Source organism: Nesoenas mayeri, assembly GCF_963082525.1.
Source record: "Nesoenas mayeri genome assembly, chromosome: 2".
NCBI lineage: Eukaryota > Metazoa > Chordata > Aves > Columbiformes > Columbidae > Nesoenas > Nesoenas mayeri.
Genome location: NC_137543.1, coordinates 1,502,467 through 1,518,125, shown reverse-complemented (window position 1 = coordinate 1,518,125; position 15,659 = coordinate 1,502,467). Strand labels below are relative to the sequence as shown.

The 15,659-nt window shown below is 57.0% G+C and overlaps 2 protein-coding genes across 2 annotated transcripts; one reads left to right on the top strand and one right to left on the bottom strand.

Annotated features, from left to right (window-relative positions):
- Nucleotides 1-3,969: 3,969 nt before the first annotated feature.
- On the top strand, nucleotides 3,970-10,166 carry LOC308038273 (UPF0598 protein C8orf82). The gene is made up of 3 exons (XM_080340629.1): nucleotides 3,970-4,151; nucleotides 7,435-7,483; nucleotides 9,511-10,166. The coding sequence occupies exons 1-3, from the start codon at nucleotides 4,020-4,022 to the stop codon at nucleotides 9,999-10,001; spliced, it is 672 nt and encodes a 223-aa protein (XP_080196755.1). The 5' UTR covers nucleotides 3,970-4,019; the 3' UTR covers nucleotides 10,002-10,166.
- LRRC14 (leucine rich repeat containing 14) lies at nucleotides 9,939-15,535 on the bottom strand. Its single transcript, XM_080340627.1, has 5 exons — nucleotides 15,466-15,535; nucleotides 12,030-12,369; nucleotides 11,223-11,858; nucleotides 10,193-11,041; nucleotides 9,939-10,055 (listed from the first exon to the last, which is right to left on the bottom strand). The coding sequence occupies exons 2-4, from the start codon at nucleotides 12,356-12,358 to the stop codon at nucleotides 10,468-10,470; spliced, it is 1,539 nt and encodes a 512-aa protein (XP_080196753.1). The 5' UTR covers nucleotides 12,359-12,369; nucleotides 15,466-15,535; the 3' UTR covers nucleotides 9,939-10,055; nucleotides 10,193-10,467.
- Nucleotides 15,536-15,659: the final 124 nt, after the last annotated feature.

The following is a 15,659-nucleotide window of genomic DNA, read 5'->3' as shown; positions in this document are numbered from 1 at the left end:
GTCATGGCCCAGCATGTAGGTTGTATAGGGACACACCACCCGTGATGTACGGGCTCTATAGGGGTTGGCTGCTCCCAAGGGGTATGCGGGGATATATAGGGGGCTATGGGGGATGTGTAGGGTGCTAAACAAGCCTCACTGATCCCATGCAGCATCTATATGGTCATCGCCCAGCATGTGGGTTGTATAGGGACACACCACCCATGATGTACGGGCTCTATAGGGGTTGGCTGCTCCCAAGGGGTGTGCAGGGATATATAGGGGGCTATGGGGGATGTATAGGGCACTAAACAAGCCTCACTGATCCCATGATGTACGGGCTCTATAGGGGTTGGCTGCTCGCAAGGGGTATGCGGGGATATATAGGGGGCTATGGGGGATGTATAGGACGCTAAACAAGCCTCACTGATCCCATGCAGCATCTATATGGTCATGGCCCAGCATGTGGGTTGTGTAGGGACACACCACCCATTATGTACGGGCTCTATAGGGGTTGGCTGCTCCCAAGGGGTGTGCAGGGATATATAGGGGGCTATGGGGGATGTATAGGGTGCTAAACAAGCCTCACTGATCCCATGTAGCATCTATATGGTCATGGCCCAGCATGTAGGTTGTATAGGGAATATAGGGAATATATAGGAATATATAGGTTATATAGGGAAGCCCCAGCCATCCCATGTATCATCTATAGGGTGTATATATGTGGCCCCCACCACTCAGGCTGTATAGGGACACCCCAGACATGATGTTCAGCATCTATAGGGTCGTTTCCCACCACATAGACTCTATAGGGAAGCCCCAGCAATCCCATACATCATCTATAGGGTGTATACGGTCACACCCCCTGCCCTGCAGGCTGTATAGCATGTATAGGGCTCCCCCTACAAGCAGCACAGGGTGAACCAGGCACTATAGGGTGTACTGGGATGTATAGGTACCACCCCCCATGGATATATATGTACCATCCCAGGGGCGTAGGGATGCGCACAGGGTCTATAGGGGTAAACAGAGGGGTGTATAGGAAGATATGGGGAGCACAGGTGTATATATAGATGCATAAAGCTATAGCAGGACATGAACTTCCCCAATGGTATGTAAAGCTATGCAGGAATGTATATAGGGACATATAAACCTCCCCAGGGATGTACATAGGGGCACCTTAAGGTGTCAAGGGGAGCTCAGGACATATAGAGGGTTTCTATAGGGGGGCACAGTGGTGTATGGGAGCATATGGCTGTCTATGGGGGTGCATGGGTGTCTATAGGGTGCACAGGGGCACACAGGGAGTGCATGAGTTGTATATACGGGCAGGTGGGTGCATATAGGGGTGTATGGGTCTCTATAGGGCCACATGGGTCTATATAGAAGTATGGGGGCATGTATAGGGTGCATGGGTGTCTATGGGGGAGTCGGTGTCTATAGGGGGTCTGAGTGCCTATAGGAGTGTGTGAGTGTATATACGGGTGTGTATAGGACCACACAGGGGGTATGGGTGTCTATAGGGGTCTGTAGGTGTGTATGGGGCACTTGGGTAGCTGTAGTGTGTATAGATATTTATAGGGGTGGGTGGGGGGTCCGTAGGGCCTATAGGGGCAGATGGGTGTCTATAGGGATGCAAAGAGGTATGTGGGTGTCTATAGGGGTGTACCAGTGACTATGGGGTAGGTGGGTGTCTATAGGGAGCATGGGTATCTATAGGGCTGGGGGGTATCTGTAGGGGTGGGTGGGTGTGTATATATAGTATGGGTGGCTATAGGTGCCTATAGGGGCTAGAGGTGTCTACAAGGGGGTGTGGGTGCCTATAGGGGGTCTGGGTATCTATAGGAGAGGGTGGGTGTCTGTAGGGTATATAGGTGTCTATAGGGGTAGACAGGGGCTGTATGGGTGTCTACAGGAGTGCACAGGGAGTAGAGGTATGTATAAGGGTTCATGGGTATGTAAAGGGTGTCTATAGGGGGCAGGGATGGCAATGGGGGCCATACGTGTCTATAGGGGTGCATGGGTGTCTATAGGGGTGCATAGGCGACTATAGGAGTTATAAGTATCTATGAGAGGCACGGGTGTCTATAGGAGTGACATAGGAGCATCTATAGGAGCTATGAGTGTCTATAGGGCAGCAGGGGTGTCTATAGGGGCTATGAGCATCTATAAGGTTGCATGAGTATCTATGGGGTGCAGGGGTGTCTATAAGGGTCCTCAGGGCTACATGGGTGTCTATAGGGCCCCTGGGTGTCCATAGGCGGGCATGGGTATCTATAGGGGTGATGAGTGTCTATAAGGACAGGCATGTCTATAGGGGAGCAGAAGTGTCTATAGGGGTGCCCAGGGCTACATGGATGTCTATAGGAGCTATAAGTGTCTTTAGGGCCCCGGGGTCTCCATAGGTGCCATGGTGTCTATAGGGGCTATAAGTGTCTATAGGGCAGACACGAGTGTCTATAGGAGTGATGAGTGTCTATCTATAGGGGGCACACGGGTATCTATAGGGCCGATGACTGTCTATCCATAGGGGCCATAAGTCTCTATAGGGGGGCAGGGGTGTCTATAGGGGGGCAGGGGTGCCTATAGGGGCTATGAGCGTCTATAGGGGGCAGACGGGTATCTATAGGGCCGATGAGTGTCTACCCATAGGGGCCATAAGTGTCTATAGGGGGGCAGGGGTGCCTATAGGGGCTATGAGCGTCTATAGGGGGCACACGGGTATCCATAGGGCCGATGAGTGTCTACCCATAGGGGTCATAAGTGTCTATAGGGGGACAGGGGTGTCTATAGGGTCTATGAGTGTCTATAGGGGGGCAGGGGTGCCTATAGGGGCTATAAGTGTCTATAGGGGTGACACGGGTATCTATAGGGCCGATGACTGTCTATCCATAGGGGCCATAAGTGTCTATAGGGGGCAGGAGTGTCTATAGGGGCTACGAGTGTCTATAGGGGGGCAGAGGTGCCTATAGGGGCTATGAGCATCTATAGGGGGCAGATGGGTATCTATAGGGCCGATGAGTGTCTATCCATAGGGGCCATAAGTGTCTATAGGGGGCAGGGGTGTCTATAGGGGCTATAAGTGTCTATAGGGGTGACATGGGTATCTATAGGGCCGATGAGTGTCTACCCATAGGGGCCATAAGTGTCTATAGGGGGGCAGAGGTGCCTATAGGGGTTATAAGTGTCTATAGGGCTGATGAGTGTCTACTCGTAGGGGCCATAAGTCTCTATAGGGGCGCAGGGGTGTCTATAGGGGCTACGAGTGTCTATAGGGGGGCAGGCGTGCCTATAGGGGTTATAAGTGTCTATAGGGGTGACAGGGGTGCCTATAGGGGCTATAAGTGTCTATAGGGGTGACACGGGTATCTATAGGGCTGATGAGTGTCTGTCCATAGGAGCCATAAGTGTCTATAGGGGGGCAGGGGTGTCTATAGGGGCTACGAGTGTCTATAGGGGGGCAGGCGTGCCTATAGGGGTTATAAGTGTCTATAGGGGTGACAGGGGTGCCTATAGGGGCTATAAGTGTCTATAGGGGTGACACGGGTATCTGTAGGGCTGATGAGTGTCTATCCATAGGCGCCATAAGTGTCTATAGGGGGCAGGGGTGTCTATAGGGGCCATAAGTGTCTATAGGGGGCAGACGGGTATCTATAAGGCTGATGAGTGTCTACCCATAGGGGCCATAAGTCTCTATAGGGGTGACATGGGTATCTATAGGGCTGATGAGTGTCTACCCATAGGGGCCATAAGCGTCTGTAGGGGGGCAGGGGTGCCTATAGGGGCTATGAGCGTCTATAGGGGGCAGACGGCTATCTATAGGGCCGATGAGTGTCTATCCATAGGGGCCATAAGTCTCTATAGGGGCCATAAGTCTCTATAGGGGCTCCGCGGGGTCTCTGGGGTCGACTCCCTCCGCGCTCCCGCGGCCGCTTCCGCCCGTAGCGGCGTCACCCCGACGCCGCTTCCGGCGTCGCTTCCGCCCGGAGCGGCGCCACTTCCGGGCGGGGCCTAGCGCCGGTTGCGCTGTCAGCGTCGCGATGCGGCTCCCGGCGCCGCTGCGGCTGCAGCTCCGGGCCGGGGCGGCGGCGGCCGGGCCCGGGTACCGGCAGGGCCAGAGCCCCGCGCCGCGGATCCGCGAGTATTTTTACTACATCGATCACCAGGGGCAGGTACCGGGACCCCCCCGGAGCCCCACGAGGCGGGGAACGGGGTGTCCGGGGGGGGGGGGGGGGAACGGGGGCACCGGATCCCAAAGAGACCCCGGGGGGGGTCCCTGAAATGGCATCAGAGGCCTCGGGGCGGATCCCGGGGGGATCCCAGACAGATCCCCAAAGGATCCCATGGAGGCTCAGGGCAGATCCCGGGCAGCCCCAAAACCCCAGGTATGGGGACCCCACGTGGGTCCGGGGCAGATCCCAAATGGATCCAGGACAGATCCCCAAAAGATCCCACATTGATCCAGTGCAGATCCCCCAAAGATCCCACGTGGATCCCCAAAAGATCCCCAACATTTCCCACATGGATCCAGGGCAGATCCCCAAAAGATCCCACATGGATTCCCCAAAAAGATCCCAGATGGATCCAGGGCAGATCCCCCAAAGATCACACGTGGATCCAGAGTGGATCCCCAAAAATTCCCACGTGGATCCAGGGCAGATCCCAAAAGATCCCAGATGGGTCCAGGGCAGATACCCAAAAGATCCCAGGTGGCTCTGGGGCAGATCCCAAAGGATCCCACGTGGGTCCGGGGCAGATCCCAGGCACAGCCAGGACAGATCCCCAAAGGATCACACATTGATCCAGGGCAGAGTCCCAAAAGATCCCACAGGGATCCCCAAAAGATCTCAGATGGATCCAGAGCAGATCCCCAAAATTTCCCATGTGGTTCCAGGGCAGATCCCAAAATTTCCCACAAGGATCCGGGGCAGATCCCAAAAGATCCCGCGTGGATCTGGGGCAGATCCCCAAAAGATCCCACGTGGGTCTGGGGCAGATCCCAGGCACACCCAGGACGGATCCCCAAAGGCTACCACGTGGATCCAGGGCAGAGCCCCAAAGGATCCCACATTGATCGAGGGCAGATCCCCAAAAGATCCCACATGGATCCCCAAAAGATCCCAGGTGGATCCAGGGCAGATCCCCCCAAAGATCCCAGATGGATCCAGGGCAGATCCCAGGCACACCCAGGACAGATCCCCAAAGGTTACCACATGGATCCAGGGCAGAGCCCCAAAGGATCCCACATGTATCTGCCAAAATATCCCAGGTGGATCCAGGGCAGATCCCAAAAGATCCCAGATGCATCCAGTGCAGATCCCCCAAAGATCCCACATTGATCCATAGTAGATCCCCAAAAATTCCCACGTGGATCCATGGCAGATCCCAAAAGATCCCAGATGGATCCAGGGCAGATCTCCCAAAGCTCCCACATGGATCCAGAGCAGATCCGCAAAATTTCCCATGTGGATCCAGGGCGGATCCCCAAAGATCCCAGATGGATCCGGGGCAGATCCCCAAAATATCCCAGATGGATCCAGGGCGGATCCCAAAAGATCCCACGTGGATCCAGGTCAGATCCCCAAAAGCTCCCAAATGGATCCGGGGCAGATCCCCAAAATATCCCAGATGGATCCGGGGCGGATCCCAAAAGATCCCACGTGGATCCAGGTCAGATCCCCAAAAGCTCCCAAATGGATCCGGGGCAGATCCCAGACACACCCAGGGCAGATCCCCAAAAGATCCCAGATGGACTCCGATTCCAGAGAGACCCCAAACAAACCCCAGCCAGATCCCAAATAGAACCCACATGGACCCAGGACAGATCCCACATGGTCCCAAGACAGTTCCCCTAAAAAATCCCTAGATGGGCTCAGGACAGACCCCAAACAGATTCCAGCGGGATGCAAGAAATATCCCAGACAGATCCTGGCCAGATCCCCAATGGATCCCAAACCGAGTTGAGACAGATCCCACCGATTTTAAACATAAATGAATAAATAACTAGGTGGGCCTCAGAACAGATGGGTGGACCCTGGGTGGATCCCAGAGAGACCCCACATGGATCCTGGACAGATCCCCAAAAGACACCAGATGGACTCGGGACAGATCCCAGAGAGACCCGAACTAAACCCCAGACAGATCCCAAAAGGAACCCACCTGGACCCAGGGTGATCCCCAGAAGATCCCAGATGGACTCGGGACAGATCCTGAGCAGCCCAAAACCAAACCTCAGACAGATCCCAAAATGATCCCCCATGGATCCAGGGCAGATCCCCAGAAGATCCCAGGTGGACCCAGGACAGATCATGGCTGGATCCCAGGCAGATCCCCCATGGATTGAGGGCAGGTCCCAGACACACCCAGGACAGATCCCCAGATATCCCAGATGGACTCAGGACAGATCCCAGAGACACCCAGAACAAACTCCAGATGGATCCAGGATGGATCCCAAATAGAACCCACATGGACCTAGGACAGATCCCCCCAAAAAAACCTTTGCTGGGCTCAGGACAGACCCTAAACAGATCCCAACAGGATGCAAGAAATATCCCAGACAGATCCCAGATGGATCCCAAACTGAGTTGAGACAGATCCCACCGATTTTAAACATAAATAAATAACCAGATGTGCCTCAGAACAGATCTTGGATGGATCCCAGAGAGACGCCAGATGGATCCTGGACAGATCCCCAAAAGACAACATATGGACTCGGGACAGATCCTGGGCAGCCCAAAAATGAACCCCAGGCAGATCCCAAACAGACCCCAGATGGACACGGGTCAGATCCTGGACAGATCCCAAATAGAACGCACATGGATCCAGGGCAGATCCCAAACAGATCCCAGCCAGGCCCAAGACAAACCCTGGACAGATTCCCAAACCAAGTGGAGACAGATCCCACCAACAGATCCCTCCCTCCCCAAAAATCCTACATGGGCTCAGGAAACATCCCAGATGGACCCCATACCCCAAACAGATCCCAGATGGATCCCAGGCAGATTCCCCCTCAAAAAAACCCTAAGTGGGCTCAGGACAGATCCCGTGCGGAGCTCAGATCCCAGACAGATCCCAGATTGAGCCAGGACATGCCCCAGACAGATCCCAAATTGATCCCACATGAGCTCAAGGCAGATTCCAGACAGATCCTGGCCAGGCCCAAGATGGATCCCCGGACAGATCCCAAACCATCCTGAGACAGATCCCACTGCCAGATCCCCCAAACAAACCCATATGGACTCAGGACAGATCCCAGGTGGAGCTCAGATCCCAGATGGATCCCAAATAGACCCAGGACAGATCCCAAGTAGAACCCAAACAGATCCCAGGTGGATCCCGGTCGGATACCCCAAGACCTCGGCTGGATCCCAGATGGATCCTAAACAGATCCCAGCCCCCCTCCAGGATCTACCAGCAGCTTCGGGGGTTTTGAGGCATTTTCTGGCTTTTCTGCAGCTTTTCCTGGACGACACCAAAGTCAAGAACTTCATCACCTGCTTCAAAGGTACCCAAACCCCCCAAAAAACTCCCCAAAACCCCCAAATTCCCCCCAAAAAGCTCCCAGATCCCCCCAATTCCCCCAACTCTGCCCCAAAATTCCCCAAATTCCCCCTAAAATCCCCAAAATTCCCACCCCAGAACCCCAAATCCGCCCAGATCTGCCCAACCCCCCTCACTCACCAACACGGTCCCCCCACCATCAGCCTTCATTAGGATCTGATCCTTAATTAATTGGGCGCTGATCCTTAATTAATTTGGATCCAAGCCTTAATCGGGCTCCAATCCTTAATTGGGATCAGATCCTTAATTAATCTGGATCCAAGCCTTAATTGGGCTCCGAGCCTTAATTGGGATCAGATCCTTAATTAATTTGGATCCAAGCTTTAACTGGGCTCCAATCCTTAATTGGGATCAGATCCTTAATTAATTTGGATCCAAGCCTTAATTGGGCTCCAAGCCTTAATTGGGATCAGATCCTTAATTAATCTGGATCCAAGCCTTAACTGGGCTCCAAGCCTTAACTGCGATCAGATCCTTAATTAATCCGGATCCAAGCCTTAATTGGGATCAGATCCTTAATTAATTTGGATCCAAGCCTTAATTGGGCTCCAATCCTTAATTGGGCTCCAATCCTTAATTGGGATCAGATCCTTAATTGGGATCAGATCCTTGATTAATTTGGATCCAAGCCTTAATTGGGCTCCAAGCCTTAATTGGGATCAGATCCTTAATTAATTTGGATCCAAGCCTTAACTGGGCTCCAATCTTTAACTGGGATCAGATCCTTAATTAATTTGGATCCAGTCCTTAATTGGGCTCCAATCCTTAATTGGGATCAGATCCTTAATTGGGATCAGATCCTTAATTAATCTGGATCCAAGCCTTAATTGGGCTCCAATCCTTAATTGGGATCAGATCCTTAATTAATTTGGATCCAAGCCTTAACTGGGCTCCAATCCTCAATTAATTGGGGCCCGATCCTTAATTAATTGGGCTCTGATCCTTAATTAGGATCCAAACTTTAATTGAACTCCAGTCCTTAATTGGGATCCAATCCTCAATTAATTGGGGTCCAATCCTTAATTAATTGGGCTCTGATCCTTACTTAGGATCCAATCTTTAATTAAACTCCAGTCGTTAATTACGCTCTAATCCTTAATTAGGGTCTGATCCTTAACTGGGCTCCCATCCTTAATTAGGATCCAGTCCGTCATTGGCATCTGGTCCTTAATTATTTTGGATCCAATTCTTAATTGGGCTCTAATCGTTAATTAGGATCCAATCCTTAATTAATTTGGATCCAAGCCTTAATTAGGATCCAATCTTTAATTTGGCTTTAATCCTTAATCAATTGGGATCTGATCCTTAATTAATTTGGATCTGGTGCTTAATTTTTCTCTGATCCTTAATTGGGCTCCCATCCTTAATTAATTGGGCTCTGACCATTAATTAGAATCCAATCTTTAATTGAGCTCTAGGCCTTAACTGGGCTCTAGTCCTTAGTTAGGGTCTGATCCTTAATTGGGCTCCCATCCTTAATTAGGATCCAGTCCCTCATGGGGATCTGGTCCTTAATTAATTTGGATCCAATCCTCAATTCTGTTCTGATCCTTAAATAACTGGGCTCCAATTCTTAATTAGGATCCAATCCTTAATTAATTGAGATCTGATCCTTGATTGGGATCAAATCTTTAATTGGGCTCAAATCTGTAATTGGGGTCCAATCCTTAATTAGGATCCAGTCCTTAATTGCGCTCAGACCCTTAATTGGGCTCCAATCCCTACTGGGAGGGGGGCGCCCCCACTCCACCACCTTTGCCGGTGACAAATTAACCATTGGGCACCATTTGTGTATTAATTACCTTATTAATTAAGCACCTCCTGCCATCCATAACTCTTACGCGCGCTTGTTTCCCCCCCGAACCGCCCCATCGCTCTTCCCTACCGCCGCTAACAAACCCAACCCCAATCCTCCCGACTTCCCCAACCGCTAATTCATTAATTAATTAACCTCCGGGCGATTAATTACAGACGTCCGGTTCCTCGCCTTCTTCTTCAAGCAACTACAGCCCAACCGCAGCGGCCGCTACGAAACCCAATTCCCCTTCGTGTCGCTGTGCGGGCGCGAGCGCAACTTCCTGCGCTGCGACGACCAGCCCGTGGTCTTCACCCAAATCCTCCCCGGTACCGGTACCGGCGCCGACACCGGCACCGAGCGGCTCCTCTCTTACTGCGGCGCCGGCGACCGCTTGACCGTCCCTTTCCAGCCCCAAAATTTGGTGGTTTCACCCCAAAACGGGCGGTTGTACCACCCGGCGCCGACACGGGTGGGTGGCGTGGGGTTGGTGCGCTCGGCGTTGGCGTTGGAGTGGGATCCGTGTTTCGAGTACGAACTGGGGCCGGCGCAGCCCCCCACCCATTTTAACTGGGAAGGCCGGCGCTACCGGCTCACCGGGGAGTTGTTGCCGTTGCTCCACGGTGGCGAATCAGCCGATGTCACCGTTACGCCGTGTCAGGGTTGAGTGGGGGACGCCCAACGTGCTTCGTCGCCCCTGCGTGCGGCGACTCGCGTTAATCTGTGAAAAATAACAAAATCTGTGAAAAACAACCAAAAAAAAAGGTTTAACAAGTCCAATTCCACGTCGAGCGCTCACCACGATTTGGTTGAGTTATTGTAGGGTCTACCTATAAACGGCGCCGTGGTTACGCTTACCGCGACCTCAACGCCTGCCGAGCGGCGGCGATTTATTCATCAAGTTGCGCGGCGTTAATTAATCGGCGAAGGAGGTGACACGAGGCACCGGTGGGTGTTACCAACACCCATCCGTGGCTGATGACGCGGTGACAATAACAGGGAAAAGGTGCCAGAAAAACACCAAAAAAAGGAGGAAACACCAAATTTTAAAAGGAAGGATGAGGTGGGATGGCGGTGAGGCCGCGGCGCGTCACCAGCTGCCACGGGACACACCAAATGCTACAGGTTTTTGGTTACAAGGCAAAGTAGTCGAGGGCTCCAAGCTGGCAGAGGTTGGTGGTCCAGACGGTGTCGGCTCTGCCGGAACTCGCCAGGATCTGACACAGCTCGGCGTTCACCGCCGCCAAACGTTCCTCGTCCACCGCGTCCTCAAAAACCCAACCGGAGCCGGGGAGCGGCTGCGGTGGCTCGTGGTTGTAACAATCCACGGGGTACGGGTAAACAACCAGGTGCAAATCCGGCAAAACCAGCGTTTTCCGTAACAAAGTCTTGAGTCCCGGCGTGGAGAGGGGGTTCCCAAACAGTCCCAAGCACCGGAGATGGGAGCAGCGGCAAAGCGCCGGCAGCAGAACCTCCAACCGCGCGTCCGTCAGGCGACACTCCACCAGATCCAGGTGACGGAGCGAGGCCGAAGATTCTTCCAAGAGACGCCCGAGGGGTCCGAGAAGGTTTTCGGTGAGATCGTGGCCGCTCAGGTCCAGTTTCTGCAGCGCCGGAGCATGGGGGCTTTGGCAAAGGAAGGCGACGTCGCCGGGAAGGAGGGAGCAGAACGGCAGCTCCAGACTTTCCACTGGGGCCTGCAGGTCGCTGCCGGGGGGAGAAACAAACCATGAGCCCAGAGAAGTGTCACTGCGCTAGTGCCGGGCTGAACTTTGTCTATATACCGCGTTCCCGGAGGAACGGCGCCAAAACCACCCGGATCGCACGCCAAAAAATCCCCCCTGCGCACAAAAAGAGCAATTTGGGGATCTGCTTCACCTGAACTTACCTGAGAAGCTGCCTCAGTTTCCCCGAAAGCCTGGAGGAGCCTAAATTAAGCTCACGGAGAGCCGGCAGCTTCCCCAGCTGCTTGGCGAGACACCGGAGCCCGGCGTCCGTCCCCGCCGCCGCTCGCCGCACGTCCACGTTGCTGTAAGGCAGCTTGAGGCTGAGGAGGCGGGTGAAGCGGGCGAGATGCGGCAAAACGGCGCAGAGCCCGGCCAAGCCCAGGTTGTTGAAACGCAGATCCACCCGGCGCACGGCGGCAGGATCCAGCAGCTCCAGCAAACTCACGGTGCCGGCGACCGAAAGCTCCTCGGCGTGGAAGTCGCGGCATTTGAGGCGCAGGGGAGCGGCGGCGCCGGCACGGAGGGCGTCGCGGAGGACGGCGAAGGACGCGGCGTTGACGAAGAGATCGGCGCGAACCTCCACGGCGACGGGTTGCGGAGCCACCGAGGCGCCCAAGGGACCTTTGTGGCGTTTGGAGCCGCGTTTCAGGCACTCGCGGTGGTGTTTGGAGACCTCGAGGGTGGCTTTGGCCAAAGCCACCGTGCCGGACCAAAGGCTCATCCCCTCCGGGCCGCGCTCGGCATCATCGTCTTGGAGACCCGTCATGTCCAGCACGCGCAGGCGGCAGCGTCTGGCGCTAAACGAGAAATCGGTGAATAAACAAGCCGGGGAAACAACACGCGCAAACAACCAACCCGTGGTCGGTCACCGCGGTCGATCCGATGGCCCCAAGTGTCGTCAACTCCACGTCCCCTCCCCAGGAAGAAGAAAATCATCTCCTGTGCAATTCGGCAACCCCGGCACGTACCTGGTGCCGCCGCAGGGCTCGTCCAGCGCCCGGCGCAGCTGCGCCACCACGGCCAGGATGACGGCCTGGACGCAGGGTTTGCTGGGTTTGTCCCCTAGGTGACAATCGCGATGACAGTCGTGGTGACGGTGACCCAAGAGGTGGCGGAAGCTGAGGAGGGGGAAGGGCCAGGCGGCCAGCAGGGGCGGCAGCGCCGGCGTCCGTCCGTCCAGGCAGGCGGCGCGGAACAGGACGGGGTAGAGCTCGGCGGGGACCAGCGCCAGGACGCGGCGCAGGGCGCGGGGGTCGCCCACCAGGCGGCGGGCGCAGAGGAAGAGGAGGGAGCGCATGGTGGGGGGCGCTGCGGGGAGAAATGGGGGGGACAAGGAAGAATTAGAGATGGGGGGGCAGTGGGAACTGGGGAGTCCCCCAATCCAGCCCCTACCCCATCACAGGGACCCCCCACAACCTGCCCCGGCCAACACAGGGACACCCCACACAGGGACCCTCTGCACCCCCCCAAACTGTTCCCCCCTCCCATCACAGCGACCTCCCCATGACTCCCTAATCCTGCCCCCGCATCATAGGGACCCCCCCCACAACCTGATGCCACCCTCACAGGGACCCTCTGCACCCCTCAAACTGGCTCTCCCCCCTATCACAGGGACCCCCTATGGCCCCCTAATCCAGACCCTGCCCCATCACAGGGACCCTCCACAACCTGCCCCCCCCCCCCAATCACAATGACCCCCCATGACCCCCTAATGCAGGCCCCCCATCACAGGGAACCCCCCACAACCTGATGCCACCCTCACAGGGACCATCTGTACCCCTCAAACTGGTTCCCCCCGTGACCCCCTAATCCAACCCCCCCCATCACAGGGACCCCCACCACAACCTGCCCCCCCATCACAGGGACCCCCCCACAACCTGGTGCCCCCCACACAGGGACCCTCTGCACCCCCCAAACTGGTTCCTCCTATGACCCCCTCCCCACCCCCCCCATCACAGGGACCTCCCCACAACCTGCCCCCCATGACCCCCTAATCCAGCCCCCCCATCACAGGGACCCCCCCACACAGGGACCCTCTGCACCCCCCCAAACTGTTCCCCCCCTTCCATCACAGGGACCTCCCCATGACTCCCTAATCCTGCCCCCCCATCACAGGGACCCCCCTACAACCTGGTGCCCCCCACACAGGGACCTTCTGCACCCCCCCAAACTGTTCCCCCCTCCAATCACAGGGACCTCCCCATGACTCCCTAATCCTGCCTCCCCATCATAGGGACCCCCCACAACCTGATGCCACCCTCACAGGGACCATCTGTACCCCTCAAACTGGTTCCCCCTGTGACTCTCTAATCCAACCCCCCCCATCACAGGGACCCCTCCCCACAACCTGTCCCCCCATGACCCCCTAATCCAGCCCCCCCATCACAGAGACCCCCCACAACCTCGTGCCCCCCACACAGGGACCCTCTGCACCTCCCAAACTGGTTCCTCCTATGACCCCCACCCCACCACAGGGACCCCCCCCCCACAACCTGCACCCCCATGACCCCCTAATCCAGCCCCCCCATCACAGGGACCCCCCCACAACCTGCCCCCCCCATGACCCCCTAATCCAGCCCCCCCATCACAGGGATCCCCCCACAACCTGTCCCCCCGTGACCCCTTAATCCAGCCCCCCCATTACAGGGACCCTCCCCACAACCTGGTGCCCCCCACACAGGGACCCTCTGCACCCCCCAAACTGGTTCCTCCTATGACCCCCTCCCCCCCGCCATCACAGGGATCCCCCTACAACCTGTCCCCCCATGACCCCCTAATCCAGCCCCCCCATCACAGGGACCCCCCCACAACCTGGTGCCCCCCACACGGGGACCCTCTGCACCCCCCCAAACTGTTCCCCCCTCCAATCACAGGGACCTCCCCATGACTCCCTAATCTTGGCCCCCCATCATAGGGACCCCCCACAACCTGATGCCACCCTCACAGGGACCATCTGTACCCCTCAAACTGGTTCCCCCTGTGACTCCCTAATCCAACCCCCCCCCATCACAGGGACCCCTCCCCACAACCTGTCCCCCCATGACCCCCTAATCCAGCCCCCCCATCACAGGGACCCCCCACAACCTCGTGCCCCCCACACAGGGACCCTCTGCACCTCCCAAACTGGTTCCTCCTATGACCCCCACCCCATCACAGGGACCCCCCCCCACAACCTGCACCCCCATGACCCCCTAATCCAGCCCCCCCATCACAGGGACCCCCCCACAACCTGCCCCCGCCATGACCCCCTAATCCAGCCCCCCCATCACAGGGATCCCCCCACAACCTGCCCCTCCATGACCCCCTAATCCAGCCTCCCCATCACAGGGACCCCCCCCACAACCTGGTGCCCCCCACACAGGGACCCTCTGCACCCCCCAAACTGGTTCCTCCTATGACCCCCTCCCCCCTCCCCGATCACAGGGACCCCCCCCACAACCTGTCCCCCCATGACCCCCTAATCCAGCCCCCCCCATCACAGGGACCCCCCCCCACAGTCCCCCTGACCTGGTCCCTCCATCACAGGGACCCCCTACGACCCCCCAGTGTCGCCCCCCCACAACACAGGGACTCCCTCTAACCTGCCCCCCGCCCCCCTTACCAAGACTCCACCCCCCCCAGCCCCCTTAACCCAGCCACCCCCAATACAGGGATCCCCCCCACAGTCCCCCTGACCAGCCCCTCATCACAGTGACAGCCCATTGCCCCCCTATAGCCCCCCAAAGCCGGCTCCCCCATCACAGGGACACCTCATTGCCCCCCCATAGCTCCCCAAAGCCGGCTCCCCCATCCCAGGGACCCCCCACAACCCCTGTAATGTGCCCCCCACACTTCACAAGCACCCCCTCCTAACCTGCCCCCTCTCATTACAGGGACCCCCAGAACCCCGCTAACTTGGGACCCCCACCAACCTCCTTAACCCAGCACCCCCCCAACACAAGGTCCCCCACAACCCCCCTAATCCAGCCCCCCCCCATCACAGAGACGCCCCTCAATCCGCCCCCCCCCCTAGTCCCCCCAATCCAGCCCCAAATCATAGAGACCCCCCCACAACCCCCCTAACCTGCCCCCCACACACAGATCACGGGGACCCCCAAACCCCCCCAACACATCTCACCCCCCCAGGACTCCTCTAGCCCCCTCCACATGACTCCCCCGTCACAGGGACCCCCCCATGGCCTCCCCAACCCTCCCCCCCATCATAGGGACCCCCCTAACCCGCGTTCTCTCCTCACAGTGACCCCCTATGACCCCCTAATCCAGGCCCCCCCTCACAGGGACCCTTCCAGCCCCCACCCAACCCGGGACCCCTGTCACAGGGACCCCCCCATGGCCCCCTAACCCGGACCCCCCATCCCAGGGGCCCCCCAACCCGCTCCCCCCATCCCAGGGACCCCCACTCACCTCACTCCAGATCCCCCCACTCTCCGCCGGCCCCTCCGCTCTCCCGCTCCCTCCGCACTTCCGGGCATGCGCGCTGCCTCCCCGCCTCTAACCAATCAGGGAGCGCGCTGCACCACGGAAGGCGGGCCCAACGTTCCAGTCTCCCCCTTTCCATTGGCTTGCGCTGCTGTCACTCTCCGCTCCCTCCCTTCCCA

Bases quoted from the DNA above. Each gene is read 5' to 3' on its own strand.
- LOC308038273 (XM_080340629.1), top strand. From the start codon at position 4,020: ATGCGGCTCCCGGCGCCGCTGCGGCTGCAGCTCCGGGCCGGGGCGGCG. The intron at 4,152-7,434 runs GTACCGGGACCC...GCTTTTCTGCAG, and splicing joins ACATCGATCACCAGGGGCAG to CTTTTCCTGGACGACACCAA. The intron at 7,484-9,510 runs GTACCCAAACCC...GATTAATTACAG, and splicing joins CTTCATCACCTGCTTCAAAG to ACGTCCGGTTCCTCGCCTTC.
- LRRC14 (XM_080340627.1), bottom strand. From the start codon at position 12,358: ATGCGCTCCCTCCTCTTCCTCTGCGCCCGCCGCCTGGTGGGCGACCCC. The intron at 11,859-12,029 runs GTACGTGCCGGG...TTTCTCGTTTAG, and splicing joins GAGCCCTGCGGCGGCACCAG to CGCCAGACGCTGCCGCCTGC. The intron at 11,042-11,222 runs GTAAGTTCAGGT...TCCCCCCGGCAG, and splicing joins AAACTGAGGCAGCTTCTCAG to CGACCTGCAGGCCCCAGTGG.